The sequence below is a fragment of the Panthera onca genome, chromosome E3 (assembly GCF_046562875.1).
Source record: "Panthera onca isolate mPanOnc1 chromosome E3, mPanOnc1 haplotype 2, whole genome shotgun sequence".
In the NCBI taxonomy this organism is placed as follows: Eukaryota; Metazoa; Chordata; class Mammalia; order Carnivora; family Felidae; genus Panthera; species Panthera onca.
In genome coordinates this window covers 33170679-33197611 of record NC_138354.1, presented here as the reverse complement: position 1 = coordinate 33197611, position 26933 = coordinate 33170679, and the positions used below count along the sequence as shown (strand labels likewise).

Sequence of the window (26933 nt, the reverse complement as noted above, 5' to 3'; positions counted from 1 at the left end):
GCCCCGCTTCTCTCTCTCTCCCTCTCTCTGCCCCTCGCTCATTTGCACCCTCTCTCTCAAATAAATAAAGTCACCAAACAACCCTGGAGCTGGAAGTACTAACTGGTTTTGGCTTCAGGGCGTGTACCTCTTGGGAAGGGGTTAGTACATCCCATGAATCTTAAAAAGTCTTTTGAAGTTGTGCATGGACGTCGGGCAGTGAAGGGATGGACTGGGGCAGACACTGTTCCTCGCCTCTTCCTTTCTCTTTTCTGAGAGTGTGGTTCATAAGTATATCCCTCACTGGAGGAATGTGATCCCCAGCTAAGAGGTCAATACTAAGCGTGCTAATTTAATCCCCCCGCCGGTGTTTGGGTGTTTGGGTGAAGCATGAAAAGTGGAATCCTCGGGCCAGTGACATCGGGAGGAGTTTGCCAAAGGGCTCCGGGAAAACGCCTCTTGTTCCTCAAAAGAGACGCGGAGGAAGTTCCCTTCTTGTCTGATCAGACCAGAGGATGGCATATATTTTCTGTAACGGGCCAGACAGTACTAGAGCCAGACACGTTCTGCAACGACTCTCCCACTGTAGTGTGGATGTCACTGTAGCGTGAAGGCAGCTGGCACCATAACTGAACAAATGGGCATGGCTGGCTTCCAATAAAACCTTACTTATGGACACTGAAATGCGAATCGCATGTAATTTTCATGTACCGTCAAGTATTCCTCTTTGCACTTAAAATAATTGCTTTTTAATGTTTACTTATTTTTGAGAGAGAGACAGAGCATGAGCAGGGGAGGGGCAGAGAGAGAGGGAGACACAGAATCCGAAGCAGGCTCCGGGCTCTGAGCTGTCGGCCCAGAGCCTGACGCGGGGCTCGAACCCACGAACTGTGAGATCATGACCTGAGCTGAAGTCAGACGCTCAACCGACTGAGCCACCCAGGCACCAGCCCCCCCCCCCTTCTTTTTAATTGGGACTAAGTCTAAAGCAGGGCAGGGACTAAGTTTATCATAATGTACCTGGCAACCAGCACAATGCTTATGCCATAATACATACACAAATACTTGGTGAAAAAATATTTACAATATCCTCGTGATGAATTGAGTCCTTTGTCATAAATATTAATGCACCCAAGATCGGAGCACCTAAATAAATAAAGCAATGTTAACAGGTCCCAAGGGAAGAACGGACAGCAATACAGTAATAGTAGATTTCAGTGCCCCACCTTTGGGAATGGATAGATCATCCAGGCAGAAAATCAATAAGGAAACATTGGATTTGAACTACACTTTACACCAAATGGGCCAGACAGACATCTCCAGAACATTCCCTCCAACAGCAGCAGAATACACATTCTTCTGAAGCACACATGAGCATTCTCCAGAATAAATCGTGGGAGGCCACAGATATTTGGTGAATGAATGAATGAATGACAAGCTTTCTTCCAAATGGAAGAAATACGTAAAACTGAGTTCTCTGGGATGACCACCAGCTACCTGCCTCACGGACCAAAAACCAAACGAAACCAACAAACAAAAACCCTGGACGCACAAAGAATACAGATAGAAACCCCTGGAGGTTTTAGTTTGCAACGCCCGTGTCGAGACAAGGGGATGTAGATTCCCCAGATGGATTGTTACTACTACTTTTGGCATTCCTTAGGTAAGAATTCAAGATCTCTCTCTCTTCATCTATCATCTATTTATCTGCCTGTCAATCTATCCATCTATCTATCATCTACCCATCTGTGTTTTGATATACCCATGTATCTACCTATCTACCCATCTACTTATCTACCAATGTATCTATACTTCCTTTCTTTCTGGCTGAACTTTCATTTTTTAGCAGAGTATGCTGAAAAGATCTGACTTTCATCATAATCCAGCCCTTTAACTTTTTTTTAATGTTTATTTTGAGAGAGAGAGAGAGAGAGAGAGAGAAACAGAACACAAATCGGGGAGGGGCAGAAAGAGAGGGAGAGTCACAGAATCCGAAGCAGGCTCCAGGCTCTGAGCTGTCGGCACAGAGCCCGACGCGGGGCTTGAACTCACAAACCATGAAATCATGACCTGAGTCAAAGTCCGACGCTTGACTGACTGAGCCACCCAGGCGCCCCTTGACCAAACCCTTTAAAGCAGAAGCATTTATTAAGCAAACTGGAGAGCAGACCTGGCTACATAACTTTCAGGGACCGTTGCAAATAGAAATAGTGGGGCTGTTTGCTCAAATATCATTACGGATTTTAAGATGGCATTAGCGAGCGGATCGCTAACCAAGTGTGGGGCCTTCCAGCACGGGGTCCCAGAAGAAGCATGTTATTCTTCTGGGAAAGAGATTCCATTGCAGGCAAAGGGGGGGGTGGGGTGGTGGAAATTGTCCTGTGGCGAACTGTCAGATATCAATGGCTCGCTGTAAACACTGCCCAGGATTATCTTGACGGGAAATGAAATGGCACCCCCGCCACTCAAAATGGCAGCCTTCTCCGCTAGATGGTTGGCACGGTTGGGAACATTCGAGTCTGTTGTTCTGGGCAGTTTGCTTCCAAACTTTATTTGTCATGTACAGTTTCAGATTATATAAAATGTAGGAAATAGACTACTTTAAAGACACATTAAGTAGAAAGGATCTAACTACCTTAAAGTCCCATTTTGTCCCCAAGCCAAGGTTCAAATTCAGCCCCTAAGCCTTTCTGTAATGCTGCCCCCCAAAACCACTGTCCCTCAATACACAGAACTGTCTAACCTACTGTATAGTAAGTAGCCTTTCAACTATTAGCAAGTCAATCTCTCATCCAGGCAGACTTTAAAGGAAGCCACAACTTCTATCTTCCAGTTACTGTGCTGAGTGCGTCTACGTATAGGCTCGTGGGCAGGTCTTCCTTAGCGGCAAGTACAGAGCATCCTACGACTTGAGCTCTGTTGAAGAACGAATGCACCCAGGCACACAACTACAGCAGAGAGCATGTGGGGGGCGGCGTCGGGCGGGGGGTAAGGCCCCCAACTTTCCTGCGTTCATCGACGAACACATACATCCACTCCGACCAACAAATCAATCCTCCAAACTCATCTGAACAGAGACCCAAAGGAATTTTAATGCAAATAACAAAACAAGTTAATCTGTCTCCATCCATAGCCCCTCCACGAAAGAATTACAGTACTTTATAAAAATGTCCTAAAATGCGCAAACTACACTCCCTTCAAATGCAGTTGTTACGAGTCACGTGTTTGGTCCTAGTCGTTGCTTCCTGTATGTCTCAGCTAATTTTCTTCATTGGGGTTGTCCTTGAATAACTGACCCTAAGCGCCGAGTGAGGGCTGGTTCTGTCTAGGGCGAAGAAGGTTGGGCATTTTCTTCCTCCTGCTACCACCTTACTTTCCCGATGCACGTCACACATCACACCACGCGGGGGAGGAAGCACCTCTCATGTTTCACAAAACCGGGGCATCACAAATGGATGTGGACACCAAACGTGCCCCACAGGAGGGGTGACCAGCCAGGAAACTCCACGGGGTCGTTTCAGACACTCATGTACCCCTCAAATTTGGGGAGGGAAATTCACACCCTGCCTGGGGAGCAAGCTTTCCAGATTTGGGGCTCTAAGACTTTTGTTTGTTTCCACCGTGGCAGCTAGAAAATTCTAGAAAAGCCCCCTGGGTAGAAAGCCCCGGGGCACGCAGACCCACCTTCCTCCTTGAGGCTCATGTAGCATCTTGCAAACCCCGGGAGGTATGGCCCACACTCTTACAATGGGTTTTCCATGGAAGCAAGAGGTGACAGTTTTTCCCCGTGTCTGTCCCTTTGTCGCTGTGCTGGTGGCCTCTCCACAAGGAGGGAGTTCCTACCTCAAGTGAATTTGCCCACCCTGTGTTTTGAGAGCCCCACACAGTGCCCGGCACATAGTAAGCATTTAACGCACTGTTGAAAATGAACGAAGAAACGAGCGAGTGGGTGGAGAGAAAAGCCCATCCTGCACTGGCATCCGTGGTGGCCCTAAGACCACGCCTGGGCATCTTCCCAGCTCCACGGGAACCAGGCTATGACAAGTCATCGCTCTACTTAGCAGGTCAAAGTGCCAGCACGGAGACGCGGCAGATGGGTCCCACGCGGGGCCCCAGGCACATGTCCCCGGCGGCATGCCCAAAATCCAAGAGGGTACAGACCATGAGGGGCGAAGAACTTCTTACAGGAGGCACTTCCCGGGGTCACCTGCCACACACCGTGCTTTCACACCAAAGACAAACTCCCCACGGCCGTATTCTGCAGGAGAGCCTTGGAAGCACCTGGCGGGCTTGTCCCCCGGACCCTACCGAAGCACGTTCCCCAGGCGGCACCGTGCACACCGGTGTTCGAGAGCCACGGCAATCCAGAAGCCTGTCACGGCTGCCTTTGCAGGCGGGACCCTGGGACCCTCCACAAAAGTGTCCTTGGGGTGTAATGAGACACCACCGCCCGACAAAGGCACTCTGTGTGGCAGACCAGAGTGACATTTCTGCCGATTTAAGTGCCTCCAGGAGCATTTGAAAATAGGCAGGCATACAGCAGGCTCCCCCCTACCCAAGGGCCTCTCTCTCTTGAACCTGGGTTGTGTTCTCTGCGGCCTTCGTCATAGTTCGTGATTAGTTTTCCTAAGTAGTTTTTAATCTGCCTCTTCCAGTGGACGCCGAGCCCCTGATTAGACTGTCCCCACTCGGCGGGCCCTGGGCCTGACATGTACCAAGCATTCCATGATTTATGCTGCTGAATGAATGAACGGCGGGTGGGCCTCCTGAGGCTCTAGAAATGGGGGTTAGTGGAGGCCGGCCGGCCTCAGAAGGCGGGACAGGCTTTCCTACTTACAGGAGGAAGAAGGCAGCACCTCTAGGCCATCTGGGTGTCTGGACACTGGCTTGGGCACAGTTGGGACGATGACCCACATGTGAGCCGCTGTGGAAGAGACAAGAGCTAACAGAGGCTGGTGGCGGCCAGCACCTCACCACAAGATCTTTACGTCTCGTGACGAGGCAGCTGTGCTCACCCGGCCCTGGGGCTGTGGTCCTCGGCTTCAACACAAGGAGCCTGTTAGGAATGCAGGTTGCCAGGCCCCATCCCTGAAGACACTGATTCTGTAGGTCCGGGGAGGGGCCCCGGCAGTCTGCACCTTACTAGGTTGCCGGGGGTCACATGCTGAGATTCCCCGCCTTAGGGTGAGCCTCAACCCGACCCCCCTTAAAGTTCACCTTCCCTAAGGCAAGCACCTGACACCGTCAGCAAACGTGGGTGGAACTTTCTGGACCCAGCCCCTCACAGGACCATTGGGCTCTGGTCTGGATACAGACAGAACAGCAGGGGATACACATCTGTTTCTCGCATAGAACTTGGCTAAACATCTGAGGAGACTCGATCCCTCACCCGGACCCCCCCTCATCCCACCTCCAACACCAGCACAGACAGAATGGGGAAGGGAGGCTGAGGGGAGGGGGGTGCTCGGCGAGGCTCCAGCCTGGGGGGGGAGGACGTCCCCCGAGACCTGGCGTTCTTGGTCTCTCGTCACATCACATCACAGCACATCGCCACGGTCTAGAAACATCCCACTGAACATGTTTGCATTTGAGCATGGCTGGATTTTTGGCTTTGTCGTCTCGCGACTTTTGGACGGGCAGGAGTTCTGGATTCCAGCCTTCATCGTCTGTTCTCTCTCTGATCTCAAGAATGCAAAAACTCTTCTCTCTCTCTCTCTTTTTTTTTTTTTTTGGCTTTTAAAGGAAACGATATGTTTGCTAGAAAAACCACACGCACACACACAATTGATTATATACAAAACGGTTATCTGAATGTGGATTCTGTACTGCAGCAAACGCTACGTAGCTCTGGGTGTCCTATTTGCGCTTCCTCAGTATCAGGTACATGAGGCCGCTGATGAAGGTGAAAGCAAAGGCCACCCACGCCAGGATGAAGGAGTAGCCATATCTGCCGTCCGCGGTCAGCAAATACAGTTGCGCGTTGTTCCTGTGGATGTCTTCGCGCCGGTCTGTATAAATGGAAGCTGCTATCATAACGCACAGGCCTGTCCAAAGAAAGCAAATAAACAGATCACGGACCACTGACACGGCGTGCACCAGCCCCCCGCGGGGACCGCGGCTGGAGAAGAAGACGCACGTAAGCTTCGGTGACCGGGGAGTAGTTACTTTTGGTCTTTTGGAAAGATCACAACTAATGTTTTGCAGCAGAATATTGCCGCCTACCCCGTGAACGCTTGACTTTGCACTTGTTGCTAGCCGGACCCGATTTTGTTCGGGTGGCCGTCGGCATGACCCGGAGGGTGAGTCAGAACCGGTGTAAGCCAGGCATCAGCCAGACAGCGAAGAGTTTAGGGTTCGTATGCCACTTACGATCTCTGTCGCAACTACTCAGCTTGGCCGCCAGAGCGTGGACGCAGCCACACTGTGCAAGCAAGTGGCCAGGGCTATGTTCCAGTAGAATGTTATTTAAAAAAAATTTTTTTTAACGTTTATTTATTTTTGAGACAGGGAGAGACAGAGCATGAACGGGGGAGGGTCAGAGAGAGGGAGACACAGAATCCGAAACAAGCTCCAGGCTGTCAGCACAGAGCCCGACGCGGGGCTTGAACTCACGGACCGCAAGATCGTGACCTGAGCCGAAGTCGGCTGCTCAACCGACTGAGCCACCCAGGCACCCCTAGAATGTTATTTATAAAAACAGGCAGTGTCTGACTTCGGCTCAGTTCACAATCTCGCGGACCGTGAGCTCGAGCCCCGCGTCGGGCTCTGTGCTGACAGCTCAGAGCCTGGAGTCTGTTTCAGATTCTGGGTCTCCCTCTCTCTCTGCCTCTCCCCCCGCTCACACACTCTCTCTTTCTCTCTCAAAAATGAATGAGCATTTAAAAAAGAAAAAAACAGGCAGTGAGCCAGATTTGGCCCGTGGACCACCGTTTGCCAACCATCTCCCCCTCCCCTCCCCCACCCAGCAGTCCTATTCCTGTTTACTTGCTATACTTTATGGACCCATATGTGCCCCAGTTCTGGCCGCAGAAAAAGCCTTCAGTGAAAAATAGTACTCCCTGCAAAGAGACAGATAGGGAGGAGAATGCGTCTTCTGTTGCTGTACTTTCCCCTGTTACTGCTTTAGATACTGTGAGGTTAGGATGAATGTCTGGAGCTGCAGCAGCCTTTTGGGGGCCATGAGGAAGTCATCACTGACACTCTGAAGATGAAAAGCATCAAAGAACCGAGTGGAAGCTCTTGATGCTGCTGAGCTGCCAGGCCAACAATGGCTCCTTCCACCTTCAAGCTCTTTGTCATATAAAAAAAGTAAAGGTCTTTGTGGCTGAAGCCCTTGTTTATTGGATTTCTTTCTTACTTGAAGCCAAAAGCCATCCTGACCGAATCACCAGCACACACAGACATTAGCGGCATCTTCCCTGGGGGAACCTTTGCCTCTCCCCTCAGTATCAAGACAGCACGTTCTAGACGCCAACTCCTACTTATCCTACAGATCCCAGCTCAGACTTCATGTCCTGGGGACGCCTGCCCTGACCCCCCAACTAAATCCCAGACTCTGACGTAGAGAAGGTTCCGCCGCAGCGTGGCGGCCGGCTTCTCCTCTCTCAGACCTCACCTGCCGCCGCTCCTGGCTCCTAGTCATGGTGCAGTAGAGAGGGGAGCTCCCAGGAGGGGAGTGCTTATGACAGGAAGCCCGTTGCTCTACTTACATGACATGAGCTGGATGATGGAGGTTAACACGAACCTCTCTCCCTGCTTGAGGCGAAAGAGCTGGAGCACGAAGATCAGGAAGGCGATGCAGCAGAGAATGGTGGACAGGATCATGGTGGCCTGGACCGCCTGCACCGTGGAATAATCTGCGGGGAGAGGGCGAGAGAGCGTGACCGAGGACCGCAGACTCCCGGGGCCACAGTGACAGTGGCAGCTCCCGAGTGAGGACGACAGGAGGTAAACGGACATTTGCACACTGCGAGCACAAGAGCGGCCAGGTGTCCTCCCAGCATCCCCTCCCCCTCGGTGTCCATCTGTGCACTGGACCACATGATCCCCGACGTCCTACAGGCCTCCAGAGGGATTCTTGGGGACATGGGGCTCACGGGCCCAAGGGACCTTCAGAAAGTGCTCTGAGAACTGACTACTGAATACCCCCTAACTATAAGGGAATCAGCCTTATGACTGCTACTTAGGAGAAGAGAAAGGGAGGGTTCTCGGATCAGCCTTGGAGAGCCAGGCTCGGCAGAAGGAAGTCCCAGCAGAGAGAAGAGCTGGCCTTGGATGGAGGGCATCGCACGGAAGGACACAGCGGAAGCTACACACTGCCAGTGTAGACAAGGGATCAAGGGCACAGGCTGGAGCCACCTGCGTGGTTCCCAGCTTCCCCCCCGCCCCCCGCCTTCAGGCAGGGCAAGCAGAAGGAATCCATCCATGTAAGGATTTTAGGGGGCACTGCAAGCAGGAAGTCCCGCATAAGGGCTGAACGTCATCACCAGGATGCAGCTAACACGGGTGAGGGGACGGTGGCCAAAGTTGCACGGGAAAACCTAACGACAAACCTTCTTCTTTTTCCCCAGTTTTGCCTGAAACTGACTGGAGGAAAGCATAGTTTGTAAGTACTTTTTTTTTTTTAAGTTTATTTCCTTCGAGAGAAAGAACAAGTCGGGGAAGGGCAGAGAGAGAAGGAGACAGAGGAACCCAAGCAAGCTCCATGCCGACGGCAAAGAGCCCGTGGCCGGGCTTGAACCCATAAACTGTGAGATCAGGGCCTGAGCTGAAGTCGGATGCTTAACTGACGGAGACACCCGGGCGCCCCAATTTGGAAGTATCTAATGAAATGCTTAGAGCAGTGGCTCACGGTCCCTCCTGGCTGTACATCAGGAGTGCCATCCACAGAGCACCCGAGCCCTCACCCCATTCCTTGCGGTGAGGAAAGAAGCCCGCCCCCGCCCCCCGCCCACGAATACACACTGTACGACTCCATTTGTATCAAGTCCCAACAGGCAGAGGGAACTATAGTGACACAAGTCAGAAGTGGTTGCCCTCGGGACGGGGCTGGCGGGAAACGAGTGGAAAGGGGCCCAAGGGAACTTTCTAGGGTGATGGGAAAGTTCTCTCTCTTGCACGGGCGTATATAGCATTGGGAAAACTCTTTGAACTGAGCCCTTAAGAAGTATGCAGTTTCTGATTTGTAAATTACAGCTCTATGAAGCATAAAAATCCAGGGGGCACCTGGGTGGCTCAGTTGGTTGAGCGTCTGACTTCGGCTCAGGTCACGATCTCACAGTTCGGGGTGAACCAGGGATGGTGCAGTTTGGGGCTGCTGTGGGCTGACTATGCCTCCCCCAAACTCCTCTATTGAAATCCTAACCCCCGATGGGATGGCGTTCGGACGTGGGACCTCTAGGAGGGAATCGGGCCGTGAGGGCGGAGCCCTCATGAGCAGGATGCCTTACTGAAGACACCCGGCAGCTTGTTGGGCTCTGGGCTCTCTGCTCTCCGCCTTGTGAGGACACGGGAGAAGGTGGCTGTGCCCAAACCGGGAAAAGTGGCCTGACAGCTCGCGAGAAACGGAAGCTCTGATTGGCCAAGAACCGGGGCGGCGGAGGGGGGGCGGCTTAGCTGGTTTCTGCACACCCCTCCTGTCTCTGGCCTGCACGGAGCACTGGGCCAGCCCTTTCCAAGTACCCTGAGAGCACAGGAGAGGGTATGAAAGCGGCGAACAGGGGAGCCCTCCGCCTGAGCGTTCCTTTCTCGCTCGGTGTTTCTGTATCGGCTTCGCACTCACCCTTATAGCTGGCATCGATTTCTGTACAATTTGTGTTGTTGACGCACACTCTCCAGACGTCTGCAAAAAACTCTTCTCCTACCCACCAGGCCTGGAACACAAAGCAGAAACACAGGGAAGGGCGGTTGGTTAATCACGAAAGCATTGACTTCTACCCAGGTGCGAGGCACAGCGGGAAACAAATATTCGGGACGGGACCAGCACTTCTCAGTCTGCAGGGTGCATGTGGGGCCCCTGGGAATCTGGTTAAAATGCAGATTCTGGGGGTGCCTGAGTGGCTCAGTGGGTTGAGTGTCCGACTTCGGCTCAGGTCATGATCTCACAGTTCGTGGGTTCCAGCCCCACGTCGGGCTCCGTGCTGACAGCTCAGAGCCTGGAGCCTGCTTCAGATTTTGGGTCTCCCTCTCTCTGTGTCCCTCCTGTGCTCACGCTCTGTCTTTCTCTCGAAAAAATAAGTAAACATTTAAAAAAAATTAGAAAACTGCAGATTCTGATTTGAGAGGTCTGGGGTGGGGCTGGGATTCTGCACGTCCGACAGGCTCCCAAGCGAGGTCCGTGCTGTTGGGCTGCTTTTCAGCAGCGAATGAGGCTCATGTGGCAATAACAAGAGCTCATAGCGGCAAATCCACACGAACTATAGGGGCGACGTCAGGGGGCAGCCAGAAAGGCTGAAATCCGGGGGCAAAGGCTGTTGTGGAGGAGACGAGCAGGCCAAATTCTGCTTTCGGTCCAAATGCTTTCTTCCTCTCTGTGCCTTCTACAGCTCCCTGCCCCCACTGGGCCCTTCTTCTGTCTTCTATCCATCCAAAGACTGGAATCCCCCTCTCCTATCTGTCCAGTCATCAAACATTCACCGAGCTCCCATGTGCCAGCTACGTGCCAAGAGTAATTCCTAACTCATAATGAACACCGTGACTTACCAACTGGCCAAAAAAAGCCTGTCCATGTCTTCTTGGTAAGTGCCACGGCACTACAAATACCCACGGTGCCCCAAAGGACTAGCTGGTGCTGTGGCTGAGGGCTCTTCTGCCCCTCATGTCTGTCTATCCCTCTCATGACGTCGGCGACCCTTTCAGGATCTCAAAGGGGAAGTTGCAAAGCACAGAGAAAGGGGATTCTAAAAGAACACTCACTACCATTTATGTCACAGAGGCCCAAACCCTTTAAGCCACAGCATCACTGTGATCTCTGCCCTGGCCCCGCAGAGCAACTCCTCGAGACCCTTCTGGAACCCAGACTGATCACTGCGATCACCTCCCTTCCAGGATCCAGGGTCAGGAAGGGCTCCAATCCCGGTCCCGCCACTGACTGCAGGTGAGCCGAGCACAGGTGTCCAACTGCCCGGAGGCCCAACTCCCGCATCATAAAACCGTGTCAGAAGAGGACCCGTCTCGTAGGCTTGAGGTAAGGACCAAATGCGTGGGTTCATGTATAAGGACCTAGCGCAGGACCTGGCCAGGGTGAGCGCTAAGGGGCAGGCGGTGTGATAATCTAGGTTCCCATATGATGATCGATCAACAGGAGTCCTCGATGTCGGCAGCATTGGTGGCCACGCGGAAGGCGCAGCCGAGGCTTGCTGAGCCGTGTTCTGACTCCAAATGCTTCTGAGTTTGAAACGATCAGGATGGAAGCCAGGCCTGTGGGGCTAAGTGCGGGCCAGGAGGACCTCTGGTACCAAGCTTCATTTCCTGCTAGGAGACCCATTAGTCTTTACCGATGGGTTGTTTCTCAAATGCATCCCTGCTACACGGCCGCAGGCTGGATATGAAAGTAAGAGTTCAATGTTTCCGGGAGCACGGGCAGCAGGAAAGTTCCAAGCATGAGCTCTGCCAGGGAAGGCATAACTGGGGGGGGGGGGGGGGGGTCTAGCAACAGGGTTCCTGACTTGTAAGGTGTTAAAGGCAGGAGGGGCAGAAATCACCTGGGATGGGTCACCTGGGGGATCTAGGGCTGTGGGCCTCCACTGAGGGTGGTTTTGCCCGCCTGGGGACATTTGGCAATGTCTGAGGACGTTTTTGGTTGTCACAAAATAGCATCTAGTGGGTGGAGACCAAAGATACTGCTAAGTACCCTACATGACACAGGACGGCCCCACAGCAAAGAATGGTCCGGCCCCGGAATGGCACAGTGTGGAGGTTAAGAAATTTACCCAGAGGAGGGATGAATTCAAGTGAATTCAAGGAAAGAGCTTCCTACACCCAAGGCATCACACCAGGCATGTGGGGGATCAGGGACAAGAAGATCCAGGTGCCTGTGCACCCAGACCTAACCGTGAGATGCTCTGAACCTCCACACTTGGCCGAGCCCCGAGGCCTGAGCTGAGAGGGGCATGTCTCACGGGGGAGGACAAGCCCGTATCCTAATCGCCTTGGGCAACTTCTCAATCCTGCTTCTACAGACTGTAGGATCCGGGGGCTCTGGGATCTGGGACGGTCGGAAAGAAAGGGAACTTACATTGTCAATGGTGGCGATGAACAGCAACGCTGCAGAGGTGATGTGGAAGACGATGATGAAAGCCAGGAGCACCAACATTTTCACAGGGCACGGAGGGGCGAGGGATTGCGTTTAAAGTCCAGAGGAAGAGAGAGAGATGCTAAAGGGGGCGAGAGAGAGAGAGAAATACACGTGTCAATGGCAGAGCAAAATTAAGCAAAAAACAGTCAGTTTTTAGTGGGGGTTTTAGCAAATCAAAAACAGCTCTTCTCAGGGTGCCTGGCTGGCTCACTAGGTTAAGTGTCTGCCTTCGGCTCAGGTCGTGATCTCGCGGTTTGTGAGTTTGAGCCCTGCGTCGGGCTCTGCGCTGACAGCTCAGAGCCCAGAGCCTGCTTCGGATTCTGTGTCTCCCTCTCTCTCCGCCCCTCCCCTGCCTGTGCTCTCTCTCTCTCTCAAAAATAAATAAACATTAAAAAGTTAAAAAAAAAACCAAAACCCAGCTCTTCTCTCATCTTTCCTTCCCTGTATAGACTTAAGTCTGGCATGAGGAGCTGCTCCGTGTTGCATCCAAATGCCAAATATCCCTTGTGGAGGAAGTCGGGTGAGGACCGATTAAAATCGCTAATTCAGAAAAGCGCGCACCTCTTCAAAGCAGCACACTATGGGCGCCGGCGCAGGAACGAGCGGCTCTATGTGTGCCAAAATGCTGTTCCCTGATCCCCCACCCACCAGGCAATGGTGGCAATGCCCTGGGAGGCTCACAGCTCCCAGGAAGCTGGAGATCTGAGTATTCATGATCACAGCAATGGTGCTTAACAGAGCCAAAGTGATCCCGACGCGAACATATTTCCTAACGATCTGACCATTTATAAAATTAATCCCCACTCAAACACCCCTCCTCTTAACATCCATCCCTATGTGAACATCTAACCACAAAATGGAAACATGGTGGATGGTAGACAGCCGGGACGGATTCATTTTCCTGTGGGCCTGACAGGACTACATTTCCCAGCCTCCTTTGCAGTTAGGTTGGAGCTTTATGACTAACTCTGGCCAATGGGCTGTAAGCAACCCTGGCGCGCATTTCCGGGCTGAAGAGGAGGTGTGCGTCCTCCCACATCCCTCCCCCATGAAGTGGCCGGGATGGTGCAGCCACCGCTCGTTGAAGCCTCACGCTTTGGACAGATACTGTGATTGACGAAGAAGCCTTTGGATGTTAAACCACTGAGATCTCAGGCTAAACTTTTTTACTCTGGCTGGACAGTCTGCATACTCCACCATAGGAAGCGACAGCCAAGTGAAATTGGAACTCTTGCCCAAGAGCTAGGGTTGTAGCAAGTGGATTAAAGTGATACTGGAGAGCTGCTCAAAAGCACCAAAGGCATTCGTACCCGGGGGGCTTGTCTTTTCTGACCATGCTCTCTCACTCACGGGACTCATCATTCCCTCATGGGGGGCAGGGGCTCATGGGCTCACACGGGGGGACTCCCCAAGACCTAGGACTCCCTAACAATGAGCCAGGAGCCGCGGCTCCAGAGTTCGGCCTGCGCGGTCCCGGCGGCGATTCTGCGCATCATCGCTCGGGAAGAATCCGTGAACCAGCTCAGAAATTCTTCCAATTCTTGTTAAAAGGACAAATACTCCTTTGTTTACGCCTGCATCATTTTTAGCTGCCATCGTAGGCTGCCTCCAAACAGATGTGTTTCTGACCCTTACCAAAAAGCCAACCTAATCAGGCAGGGCCATAAATGCCAGGGGATAATGGACTTAATATATTATCCAGTTCAGATGACACAAAAGCATATGGACACATAACTAAAACTTTCCAGAAGAGGGGAGAAAGGCTCTAACTCTGGTTTCTCCGAAGTGTGGAATTCAAATGCTGTAGGGCATGGTTTGGGTTGATACGTTGATTGATAGGGCATTAAATAACACTGAACCACGAAGTAAGAAAGTCCCCATCCAATCCTTCTGAGTCCACCAAGGAAAAAGACCCAGTTTGGTGTTAGCCTGTCTCAAACACTTGCCATTTTTTTTTTACAAAAAGAATAAGCAGAACTTCGGGTAGGTCATAGAGTGTAGCCAGAATTTAAGAATTTAAAAGGTTCTTTTCATAAGTAACACTACTTACAGTAGTAATATGAAATATCCTTTTAAAACAAATTTGAAGTTTCTTAAAAAAAAAGTTTATTTTGAGAGACAGGGAGAGAGAGAGAGAGAGAAGCAGAGAGGGAGAGAGAGAGAACCTCAAGCAGGCTCCGCACCATCAGCATGGAGCCTGAGGCAGGGTTTTATCCCATGGGCTGTGAGATGGTGACCTGAGCCCATCCCCAGAGTCAGAAGCTTAACTGACTGAGCCACCCAGGCGCCCCAAAACAAATCTGAAGTTTCAAAAGTGAATCATTTAAGAAAAATATTATGTAAATAAAAGGATGGGAAGTCTTCAGTGTTAGCAAAAAGCCTGAGGGTGGTTCTAGAACGCCTAATGTCTGGAAGGCACTGCTTTAACACTTGGGAGTGAGTTCGGTTGGAATTCCAGACATTATGAAGGAGCTCCCGCAGAGAAGACGCTAAGTTTTTACAAAATGTCTTGAGTCCAGTGTAAGACAAAGATCTAGGGGCAAACAAGGGTGGCTACAGATTGGTTTGAACTGTTAGGTGTCCAGGAAAATTAGGAAATAGAGAAGTAAATGCAACCTACTTAGTGTTCCCCCACGATGATGTCTGGATCTCCCATGAAAGCAAAATGGGACAAAAAGAACTTGTGGACCTGACACGGCAAGTGACCTCACCACAGGCTTTGGAAGAAACCATTCGTAAGTAGGAGAGATCCCAGAAACCTTTAACGAAGGGCCCTTCACTCCTGCACCTTTACGTCAAGGGTCCCTTTACCACTATCTCTGAGGCCAGGCTCCTACTTCCTCTCCTTCAGGGAACCCCTCTTCCCATTTTCCTCTGTGTCCTTCCATAAATAGTTACGTGGGAACACTTATTCCACACTCTTCCGGTTTCCGTGTGGAGGGAGTTGCACCTGGGTGACACTTCCGGCCTCCTGCTCCGCCCCTCACCCGCTCCTCCGCTCCTGATTGGAGGGGGCATCCAGCGCCCACCTTCCGGATTGGTGGAGCTCAGGGCGCGCTGCGCGGTGCTTTGCTCTTCCGCACACCTCCTCCCTACCCAGGGGAGCGGAAATGTCTGCTCGCCTCGAGCCTCGCTTTCCCTTCACCGAGGGGGGAACCGGGTGTGGAGTCGGGAGCCCATTCTCCAGCCTGGTTTTCCCACCACTAATCATTCTCTTCGGGCGCACAGGATTCCACCTCGTCGTTGGCATGGCCGCCTGGTGTTGGGCTGTGTGGCTGAAGCCAGTCTGCTCAACTGGTTCCTTGCTGACGGCCATTCAGGTCCTTTCCGGACGTCCTGCTATTTCACGCCGGACTGCCCAGAGATATACTTACACTTATTTCCTTTTCTTTTTAATATTTTATTTTTAAGCGATCTCTATACCCGGCGTGGGGCTCACACAACCCTGAGATGCAGGGGTGCAGTCTCCACCAACTGAGCCAGCCGGGAGCCCCCTTACGCTGCTCTCCGCAGAGTCCTAGAAGTGGGGGTGCTGCGTCAAAGGGTACGTGCAGGTAGTGGATTTTACTGTTAATTTTTTTGGCTCAGTTGACCATACTGGACACTTAGTGCTGTGCCATACTCCATCTTCAAAGTTGACCTACTGGACCCACAGCTGTGCAGAGTCCCGTGTGGGGGCAGAAGCCTCGATGCCACGTCTTTGACTTATTACCACCCTTAGTTCCCCGGGGAGTGTAATTCTGGCCAGCACAGACCAGCCTCTGGCATCCCCTGGGCCCTCCCTTCCCAGCGGTGCTCTCCTCGTGACACGCACCCATCTTTCACCCCGGCACGGGGTCTCCGTGCACCCTCTCTGGAGATACTGAAGGACAGCCAAACCCCCCGGGGCTGGGGGCTGCATGAAGGCCAGCCCACCAAACCCAAGGTGGCACCTAATTTATCCTTGCCATTCACAGAGATTTATTTTCCCTCCAAAAAATGCCCTACTGAATGCCGATGCCTCTTGCTTTCCCTATTCTTGCGGCCTTCAGTGCTCTACCGGGCTGGCCTGGTCTCATTTTTCTGGAGGAGAGTTCCCTGGAGGACACCTTCCTTTCTGCCCTCAGCTGGCTCTCCCTCGCATTGTCTAGGTCTCAATTCCCACAGCCCATCCTCAGGGAAGCTCCCAGATCACCCGATGAACACCTACGCCCCCTCTGGTGCTGTCTATCCTGTCCCCCGGTTCATTTTCTTCCGAGGACTTTCATGGCCTCAGCGTACCTCATTTTGTTCACTTGTTTATTATCTATCTGTCTATCTATCTATTATCTATCTGTTCATGGCTGTGCCCGGTGCACGGCAAGCTATCTGCTATCATTTGTAGTTCTAAAAATGCATAACTATGAATGTTCTCAGAAAACTCAAAGCCCTGATCGCCCAGAGGCAGGAACCGAGACCAGGAACAGAGGCCATGCTCCGGCTTGCTCCGATCCCACAGGGAAGCAGGAGCAAGGTCAGGTCTGGAGGGTGTCCTGGCCCCCACTCCAGGTGCCCTCGTGAGCTCAGTGGGAGACCCCTTGGAGGACGGGAGACAGGTTTCCAATGTCCACAAGCATTTTCCAGTAGCCTCTGCCACGTGCCAGCATGGCTTTCACCAGGCAGGAGGGCAGGGAGGCTGTACGGGTGAGCTTTTCAAGTCCCAGTCTAGAAATCAAAGTCTTAGCACTTGCACAGCTTCTCAAAAAATATGTTTTGATCTATATAATACAGGTGATGACAAGGAAAAAAAAAAAACACAAAAGATAATAGGATCAAAGGCGTGTGATGAAAAACCACAGCCTCTGCCCTGCCCTGCTCCCGGTCTCCGGAAGCAGTCACTTTTAACCCCTTCAGCTGTGTTTTTCCCCAGGGTTCCATGTTTCCATATGCACTTCTATTTCCTGATTCACCTACTGTATTTGTTTTTGGGGATTTTTTTTTAAAGATTTTAGTTTTTAAGTAATCTCTGCACCCAACCTGGGGGCTTGAACTCACGGGCCCCGAGATAAGAGTCTCGGGCTCCACGGACCGAGTCAAGCCAGGAGCCTCCCCGCCTGATTCATCTACTGTAAATAAACATCGGCTTCCTGCCCAGGGGAGAGTCTCTTTACCACCGTCGCCCCCCACCTGCCCACTCTCTCCGTCTCCATACAGTCTTGCCATAGGCCAATCATCGACCTTGACCTTTTGACCACGTAGCTGTTGTCAACTACAGAGACAAACAGTGTGCTTTGACTGCATTTTTTTCCCTTGAAGAACCCTTCTTTTCCTTGGCGTTACTAGTTGCCTCTTCCACCCCTCGGGGGCTCTGTCTGTTATCTTTAGTTCTCGCCAAATGTTTACCATTCTGAGTCTTCTATTGCAGAACACTGTTACAGTTACGAGCCCGTGGTGAGACGTCCCTCGTGGGGTATTCGACCCAGCCAGGCCCTCTCTCCCAGCCCCGGCCTCCTCTGCCCTCTGCCAGCTGCTGTTGCCACATGACAAGAAAGACGGGCATTCTTCAGGGAGGACTAGCGAACTTGCCCCTGACCGCGACAGCGCACAGGAATGCACGCGTGCCCCCAAGACAGGGAGGAGGTCCAGCAGGTCCCCAGGGAGAGGGTGCGCCGAGGGGTCACCCCACGTGATTCTTCATGATTAAAGGTCGCGCTGCAGTTTACACGGCGTGTCTTGTGTCGGACCTTCATGTCAGCCCTGTGAAGCCGGCAGGGCAAGGTATCATTATCCCCACTTTACAGATGAAAGACTGAGGCTCACAAAGGCTGCAGGTGATTTGCCAAAGTTGGGCAGAGCTGGGACTCCAACCCCCTGTTTTCCACCTCGGGCTCCAGGACATTTTCTGCTGCCCTCCTCCCCGCTCACGTGGTTAGGGCCTAATGGAAATCACACGGCAGCCTAGTTAACATCGGGTGACAGGGCTCAGGAAGCGTCAAGCCATCCATCCCTGCATCCTTGACCTTTGGTGGGACTTCCTTCAATCTTTGCAGCAGGCGGGAGGGATCTGGGGAGGCAGCATGTGTCTGCACAGGCCCATTAGCTACGGCTGGGATAGGACGGGGCTTATTAGAGAGGGTCTGATTAAGAAATACGTTCTAGGGGCGCCTGGGTGGCTCAGTCAGTTCAGCGTCTGACTCTTGATTTCAGCTCAGGTCACAAACCCAAGGTCATGGGATCGTGCCCCACCTTGGGCTCAGCACTGACAGTGTGGAGCCTGCTTGGGATTCTCTCTCCCTCTCTCTCTGCTCCTCCCCTGTGTGCTTGCTCTCTCTCTCTCTCTCTCAAAATAAATAAATAAAACTTAAAAAAAAAACCAGAAATACACTTTAGGGGCGCCTGGGTGGCTCAGTTGTTAAGCGTCCGACTTCGGCTCAGGCCACGATCTCGCCATTCCTCAGTTCCAGCCCTGTGTGGGGCTCTGTGGCGACAGCTTGGAGCCTGGAGCCTGCTTTGGATTCTAGGTCTCCGTCTCTCTCTGCCCCTCCCCCACTCATGCTCTGTCCCTCTCTCTCCCAAAAATAAACATTAAAAAAAAAAGTGTTTCTGGCATTTTTGATCCTATTGGCTCACTCACTGGTCCCACTGAATCGAACGCTGTCTTTATTGATCTACTTGGAGACTGGTCTGGATTTTGGATAAGGCTTCTCGTTGATCACTAAAAACACTCCCCCAGACACTACACGGACTCAGTCCTGTTTTCAAAATGTATCCCAATGCACCCCCTTTCCACCCAGAAACTCAGGTGGGTCCCACAGACACTCTACAGCCTTGATTTTGGTGCACAGTAGGAACCACGCGAAAGGATCTCCAGATTGACGGCCTAAATGCTCTCCGTGCTATAAAATACCCACCAAAATAATCACATAAAATAACAGACATCCCAGGGTATTAGAACTGCAGAGTCAAAAGAATTATTTGCAAGAGAAAGAATCCGTAAAGGGGTAGGAAGAGCAGCGAATGGCTTTCAGGGGGCCAGCATCCTCCGGACGTCAGAACCAGAGCCAGTGTGGGGGAGGGGGCGGGCTATGGAGAATCCGGGCACACGAAGGAGGACTGGCGGCTCAGGGAGTTTTAAGTTCTGATGGCCGACGGGATGAGGGACGGCGCTCCCAGAAATGCCCAGCCAGACCTCAGACAACAAACAGGACACACCGAGGATTGGTAGCTCGTCACTGGCTCTTTAGTAGAGAGGCTGTCCTGCTTTTGTGCCTTGGTCGGATATTTGCTTGAAGTGTGTGTGTGTGTGTGTGTGTGTGTGTGTGTGTGTGTGTGTGTTCACGCACTGCACGTCTGGCCCTGGGTGGGGACAAAGTCCTGCTGGTGACTCACCGGCCCTCCCTCTGCCAGAAGCACCATTTGGCTTGCCGCTGATGCTGGGACATCACCATAAGGCCTTACAGGTGAAAAGAAGGTTAAGGTCCCTCCTCGCCTCCCCTTCCTAGAGAGACACCCCCACCCCCCACCCCTGCAGCCCCTAAAAGGAAGCGGCTTTGGCATGTGCTCCCTTACGTGCTGGGGAGCAAGAGAGAGAGCCGGCCAGCTTCCCGCCGGGACAGGGCGCGCTGCTGAGACGACCACTCAGCCCACCCCCGGAGTCCTTCCTACAATTTAAACCAAGGCCCGTTCTCAGCCTGAGTTGGCGCCGTTCCAGGAACTGTGGGCAGGAGGTCAGCCCTGAGGTGTGGAGCTTTGCAAAACAGACCTGGGCTGCTTGGCGTCTGGAGGTCCAGGGCGGGGGGGGTGGTGTTCCCTCGGCCCCGAAGCGCTCCACCCACAGCCCGGGCTGGACAGGCCCAGGACGCTCTGGGCACTGAAGCCCGGGGGACACCGTGCCGCCACAGGGGCTCCGAGGCCCGCGCCGGAGCTGGCGGGCCAGCTGGCTGGAGCCCAGGCCCCTCCCAGCACCCGCGGCACTCGGAGGGGACGGTGGCTTTGGCCTCCGTTTGCAGGAAGGCAGAGGTCAGCTCGGCCTCCCGCCCTGGTATCTGGACACCAGCCACACTGGAATATCCAGGCGTCCGAGATGCCCTGATGCTGGCAGAAGCCCCTTTGCCCTGGGCGGCCCGGCTTTGCTCTCACCGCGCTGGGGCTTCCGGGCACGGAGCCAGCACTGGGCTTGGGGCAGACACGGCCACACACGGGACACGGGGATTCGGCGGTGCTCCAGGGCAGAAGCCGCCGAGGACGATCCTGCCTGCGCAGGCCTGAGTCTCTCAGTCCGACGTCAACAATGGTGGCAGGCGACATTCGGTGCCTACCGTGTGCTAGGCACTGTTCTGGGCTCTCACTCATTCGTCACAAAACACCATGACGTAGGTGCTACAATTAGCCTCCTTTTAGAGGCGAAGGAAAGGCTCAGAGAAGTGAAGCGACGTCCCCAGGGTCACACAGCCAGTAAAGGCTGGGTCTGGGACTTGAACCTAGGCAACCCAGCACTAGAGAAACTACAACGTTGCCCACCCTAAATCTGAATTTCCTTTTCCTTTTGTCAGGGAGGTGACAGCCCCGTCACACAGATGGGCAAGAGCTAGGATCCCCTTTGCTGGCTAGAAGTCAAAATGAGAGGATTTGTTCATACCATCAAATTAGCAGGTGGCAGAAGCAGGCTCAGAGTCTAGCCTACTGCTCACTGCTTTTATTTACTTGTTTGTTTTTTAAAAAAATTGTTTTAATGTTTATTTATTTTCCAGAGAGAGACAGAGCAAAAGAAGGGGAAGGGGCAGAGAGAGAGGGAGACACAGAATCTGAAACAGGCTCCAGGCTCTGAGCTCTCGGGACAGAGCCCGACACGGGACTCGAACTCCGACGCTTAACTGACTGAGCCACCCAGGCGTCCCCTGCTCCTGAGTAAATGAGCATTTACTGAGCGCCCCCCATAAACCGGGCCCTGGTGATACACAAATGAGTAAAGCAGGAAGTGAGGAAGACTGTTTGGGTTTTTTTTTTTTTTAATGTTTATTTATTTTTTGAAAGAGACACAGAGACAGAGCATGAGCAGGGGAGGGGCAGAGAGAGGGAGACACAGAATCCGAAGCAGGCTCCAGGCTCCGAGCTGTCAGCACAGAGCCCGACGCGGGGCTCGAACTCGCGAACCGCGAGATCATGACCTGAGCCCAAGTCGGACGCTTAAGGGACTGAGCCACCCAGGCGCCCCTTAAGGAGGAAAGTACCAAGATCTGCCTCTGGAAGTCAGAGGGTGGGTTAGAAGCAGACCAAGGGCTGACACCTTTGGGGTAGATCCCTGGTGGGGAACAAGGGTCTGGACCGAGGCAGCAACAGGCCGGTGAGCACCAGCTGAGGGGTGGGGGGCCCCCAGCTTGAGCATGCTGATGCACGCGGGTCCGAGCGGGAGGAGCACGTCTATAGGGCGAGGGCAACGGCCCAGCACGTTTAGCCAAGTCTGGGAACGATGTGGACATGTGGCCAGGTGGTGGGAATACGGGTGGGACCTTCTCTCAGGAGAGAACAGGAGCACCTAGCAGAACCCGCCGGTGTGGTGGGTGGGCAGGTGGGACACGGAGCCCACGTGGAGAAAGCACTGGGCCAGGGGAGGGGACGGAGGAGGAGGGGGTGGTGAGCACAGGGTGCGGAGAAAACCAAGAGCGGACAGTGGGACCCAGAAACAGAGGCTGAGAGAGGAGACCTTAGAAAAGAAGGCGTCCAGGCGCCTGGGTGGCTCAGTCGGTAAAGCGTCCGACCTTGGCTGGGGTCATGATCTTGCGGTTCATGGGTTCGAGCCCCGCGTCGGGCTTTGTGCCGACAGCTCGGAGCCTGGAGCCTGCTTCGGATTCTCTGTCTCCCTCTCTCTTTGCCCCTTCCCTGCTCACGCTCTCGCTCTCTCTCAAAAATAAAATAGACGTTAAAAAAAGAAGAGACAGGCAAACTTGCTGAGGACAATCTTAGTGACGTACATTATAGCCCTTCTTTATCCTTCTCCCACGGCATCTGCCGCGGCCTGATGCCACAATGCACCTGCTTACCTGGGCGTTCTTGCTCTCCTCCGTGACGGTGTCAGGGACCTTCTGTGTGGTGCAGCCCTCCCAGCACTTAGAATAGTGCCGGCTTTGTCGATGGTGCTCAGTAAATAGGTACGGAGGGAATGACTGAACGAGACAGAGTTCAAGGAGCTGAACAGCTAAGAAAAAGAACCAGACCTAGACTTTTCTTTTCAAGTTTGCTACCAGAAGGAAGAAGAAATATTTATCAAGGGCCTGGAGCCCCTTCCCAAAGATAAAACTCCGGGCCTAGATGGCTTCCCTCGTGAATTCTGCCAAACACTCAAGAAAGGATAACACCAACTGAATGAAACCAAAGAAGAGGGAACCCGCCCCCCCACACCTCCGACATCCCCCCCCAACACTCATCCTTGGAGGCCTGAATTACCCCAATTCCAAAACCAGGCAAGACATCACAAGAATATAAAAAGGCAGACCAACATCCCTCATGTTCAGAAGCACACACGATTTTAACAAAATTTTTGCAACTCGTCTCCTCCCTTTAAGAGGTGGAATCTATTTCCCCACCCACTGAACCCTGGCTGCCCCTGTGATTTCTTCTATCAAGAAAAGGCAGTGGAAGGGACGCAGTGGCCAGTGCGGAGCGGGGGCCTCCCGAGACCTCACGTACTTCCTCTCTCTCTCTCTGCTCAGCTACCACATGAACAAGCTGGAGGGCAGGAGACTGGACGGGGCAGAGATCAGCCTTTCCGGCAAAGACCACGCTCGACCAGCCAGCCCCCAGCTGACCCACCAGCTGACCACAGACCCAAGAGAGCGCCCAGCCGAGCCCAGCCCACACCACCCACCTGCAGAATCACGAACTAAACCCGGTACAACCTTGGATCGCGAGTCACGTGTTCAGCGAGTGTTCCGCAAGACAAGCAAACGTTTCTAATAAATTTCAACTTGATAAACGAGCGATGTCTCGCAATACGAGCAGTAGGCGATAGCAAATGTCACATGATCGCAACCGAGCCAACGTTCCCGAAATTCGCCTTGGTACGCAAGCGCTTTGGACAAGCACGTTTCCGCAACGCTCTGCGCTCGTGAAGCGAGGTTTCCCTGTGAACAGTTTCCGTTTTATGCCACTACGTTTCAGAGTGGTTTGTTACACAGCAGAAGCTAACTGCTACAGTGGAAACACTGCTTTATCAGATTCGGTCCTCAAGGGGCAGAGACAATGTCTCGCTCATCATATCCCCAGAGCTCAAGGTTGCGCGGCAATTATTTGCTGAACGTCTGCTGGCTTGGGCAGCTTTTGCAGAAGACCTAGTAACTGTCATCCTGCCCATGACTGCTGCCTGAGCCCCTCAATTAAAGATCTCACCGCCGGCTGCTGGCATCCAAGGAGCTCCTTGGCATTATGCCACCCAGCAGACCCACACCCCAGCCCAGAGAGGGCTGCTGGTGTCCCTGCAGGCATGCAGCACGTCAGCGTGGCAGGGAGGTGGAACTGGATTAGGCAGCCGGGGCCGAAGCCGGCGTCAGATTCGGGGCGTCACCCCATCCTCACGGCCATTAGGCTGGGAATGTTTTTGCCTTCACAGAACACTCTGTACTAGTGACTTTCAAGTAATCCCCGGGAGATCGGAGGCATTCACGTTAACAGCCCGTCACCTTTCCTAAGTGACAAGAGTTGGCATTTCTGTACACGCGTTGTGCCGCCAAGTCAGGGACCAGGAATCGCTTCCTACAACGTAGCCTGGCCGAGGAGCCCCCAGACCAGGAAAGCCGGGCCCACACCTCCAGGGGAGTTAACACGGGGAGGTGGACGGAGGGGAGAAGATGAACAGGAGGTAACGGGGGCAAAATATGCAAGAAAACAGCGCCAGACTGACTGGACTGGAGCCTAGCAGTGTAACCTCTCTGTGCCTCAGTTTCCCCACTGGTAAAACGGGGATGAGGATGGCACACCTACCTTCTAGGACTTCTAGGAGATACTACAGCACGAGTGCTTAGAGCAGCGGCTGGGATGCAAGCCAGCAACCACGACCATTATCATGGTCAAGGAGCTTCTCAGAACCACCGCCCCCAGGCCAGCCCTTCCCACAGAGCCAGGGTGCTCTCGTCCTGTCCACTGCCACCACTCTCCGGTGGGACCCTCCACATGGAAATCAACCACTAGCATGGTCTCCTGGGGGGGAAAGAAGTCAAAAATGGCAACGGGCAGCTCAGGGAACATGGAGCATGAGGGGCTGTTTCGGGCACCGGCCCCACTATGCTTACGTCGCTTTCCCCTGTGTACCACCTTCGGAATTTCAGGTGGGTCCCGTAATTCCCTTGGTACTAGTGAGTTCCTCACTTTCTAAGCTTACATCTTTATAAAAAAAATTTTTTTTAATGTTTATTTATTTCTGAGACAATGCGAGAGACAGAGTGCAGGCAGCGGAGGGCAGAGGGAGACACAGAATCTGAAGCGGGCTCCAGGCTCCGAGCTGTCAGCCCAGAGCCCGACGCGGGGCTCGAACCCACGAACTGTGAGATCATGACCTGAGCCGAAGTCGGCCGCTCCACGGACTGAGCCACTCAGGCGCCCCTAAGCTTACATCTTTATAAAAGGAAACCTTGTACCAGGACTCAAATGGAAAGTCCTCGTTGCCTGCCATTAACCAAGGGTGTTGGGAAAAAGAAATACAATGGAAACAAAACAATGTTACTAGATGCCAGCTAGAAACCGGGGCCGCTGAAAGCCAGGTCCCAAGCCAACTTGCTGTCTCCTTGCTGAAACAGGATGTCACAAGTGTTTGGGAAGTTTGAAGGCAACTTGGCACAAAACTGAGACTTTCTCCTTGGAAGGCTGGAAGGGAATGATTTAAAAGGGATTCTGTTTTATATAATGCTATGTGCCTTGCCTCCCCTAAAGCAGCTGTGATCCTTAGCTGTGTCAACTTGGTTGAGCCACCGTATTTCTGTGAGGGTGTTTTGGGGTGTGATTAACATTTACATTGGTGGGCTTCGAGAAGAGCAGATTATCCTCTCTAATGTGGGTGGGCCTCATCCAATCAGGCGAAGGCATGACTGGAACAAGGCTGACCTTCTCCAAGCAAGAAGGAATTCAGCCAGTAGACGGCCTTCGGACTTGAACTACAGCATCTCCTCTCCCTGGGTCTCCAGCCTGCCAGCCCACCCTGCAGACTTTGGACCCACCAGCCTCCATAACTACGTAAGCCAATTCCTTAAAATAAATCTCTCTCTATATATACACATCCTGTTGGTTCTGCTTCTTGGAGAACTCTAACCCAGCATCTCTCCATTGGGGTTCCCAGCCCATACAGATTCGCTAACTTGAGAGTTGGCAAGTCACGCCCCTTAACTGGGCGGGGGGCGGGGGGGTGGGGAGTGGGGACAAACGACAGGAAGAGATTCCCTCTGTGAAACACTCAAGACCAGTGATTATCAGGCCCTACATCCCAGAACAAGGTTTTCCCGACTTCCATTGCCATCACCTTCTCGAGTACCACTCTGGGAATCGACTTCATCCTGGTCTTTAAATAAACCCACTCGCTAACAGAAATACACGTATTTTTAAAAGAAATCTTCTGGCTCCCTGGCAGTGGAAAATCAGCATCACTTGCTACAAATAGAGATTGATTGTGAAAACAAACGCCCCCCCACCCCCGCAAAAGTCCCCGAGTTCTGGCTCAGTGCTGTTGTCTGTCCGAGGGCTACACCGAAGACACGCACCGTCTGAAGAAGGAACGCGAAGCTGGAAAGGCATGAAACGTGTCAGCACCCACTAAGATTTTTCCCTCGATGGAATCAGGATCGTTGAAAGAGGATCGGAAAGGGAACCACCTCTCACAGAGTGATTTCGCGCCATGTGACGTGTCCAGCGCCTTCGAAAGTCACTGCAGCGTCGTGCAGAAAACAGCACCTTGCACGGATTGCAACTGTACCCCCGGCAGGTGCCCACACAGCAGGCACACCCCTCTTCCTTCCAGACCCCCCCCCCCACCGCCCACTCACTTGGGTCAGCGGGTCCCAGACCCTTTGGTGGGTCCTCCCTTAGGCCCAGAGGCCCCAGCCCCCAGGAACCTGGAGCCTTCGAACCCTGCTGGTGGGAACATAAGAAGGTACAGCCACTTTGGAACACAGGCTGGCTGCTCTTCGAGCAGTTAAACACTGTTACCACCCGAGGCAGCAACTCCACGCCGAGGGATACACCCAACAGACACGGGGACACGGGTCCAAGTAGGTACCTGAATGTCCACCGCAGCGTTCCTCACCACGGCCAAGAGGTGGAGGCAGCCCCTGTGTCCAGCAACTCGTGAACGGATGAACACAAGCGGTGACACCCATATGGTGGAATATTATTCGGCCCTGAAAAGGGAGAAAGCACCGACACGTGCCGCAACAGGGAAGAACCACGAAGACGTGCTGCGAGGGAAAAGAAGCCAGACGCAAAAGGCCACGCGGCGCACGACCCCATTTGCACGGACTGTCCAGAACAGGCCGGTGTGCAGAGATGGCTGAGCTCACTGGGGGCTGGTAAACCGCCACCCCTGACGGCGCGAGGCCACTCCAGAGCCCTGTGCAGGCCCTGAGGCGGAAGGGAGGGTGAGTGGAGACCGGAAGCATCTCCAAGAAGAGGGCCTCCAGACGATCAGTGTCCTCCTTCCGCTTGGGAAGTCCCACCCAGCCTC

At 53.1% G+C, this 26933-nt stretch overlaps 1 protein-coding gene and 1 long non-coding RNA gene across 2 annotated transcripts in view; one reads left to right on the top strand and one right to left on the bottom strand.

The window, feature by feature from the left end:
* Positions 1–1910: 1910 nt before the first annotated feature.
* The window catches only part of EMP2 (epithelial membrane protein 2), a 33238-nt gene continuing 8215 nt past the window's right edge, over positions 1911–26933 (bottom strand). The window contains exons 2-5 of the mRNA XM_060648471.3: positions 12215–12353; positions 9761–9851; positions 7689–7835; positions 1911–6023 (exon numbers count right to left, since the gene is read on the bottom strand). Of these exons, the coding sequence (XP_060504454.1) occupies positions 5836–6023; positions 7689–7835; positions 9761–9851; positions 12215–12292 (504 nt within the window). The 5' untranslated portion in view covers positions 12293–12353 and the 3' untranslated portion in view covers positions 1911–5835. The remainder of the gene's footprint in view (positions 6024–7688; positions 7836–9760; positions 9852–12214; positions 12354–26933) is intronic.
* LOC132689064 (uncharacterized) lies at positions 14305–18573 on the top strand. The gene is made up of 3 exons (XR_009614836.3): positions 14305–15009; positions 15686–15818; positions 17658–18573. It is a non-coding gene; the product is annotated as an uncharacterized LOC132689064 (long non-coding RNA).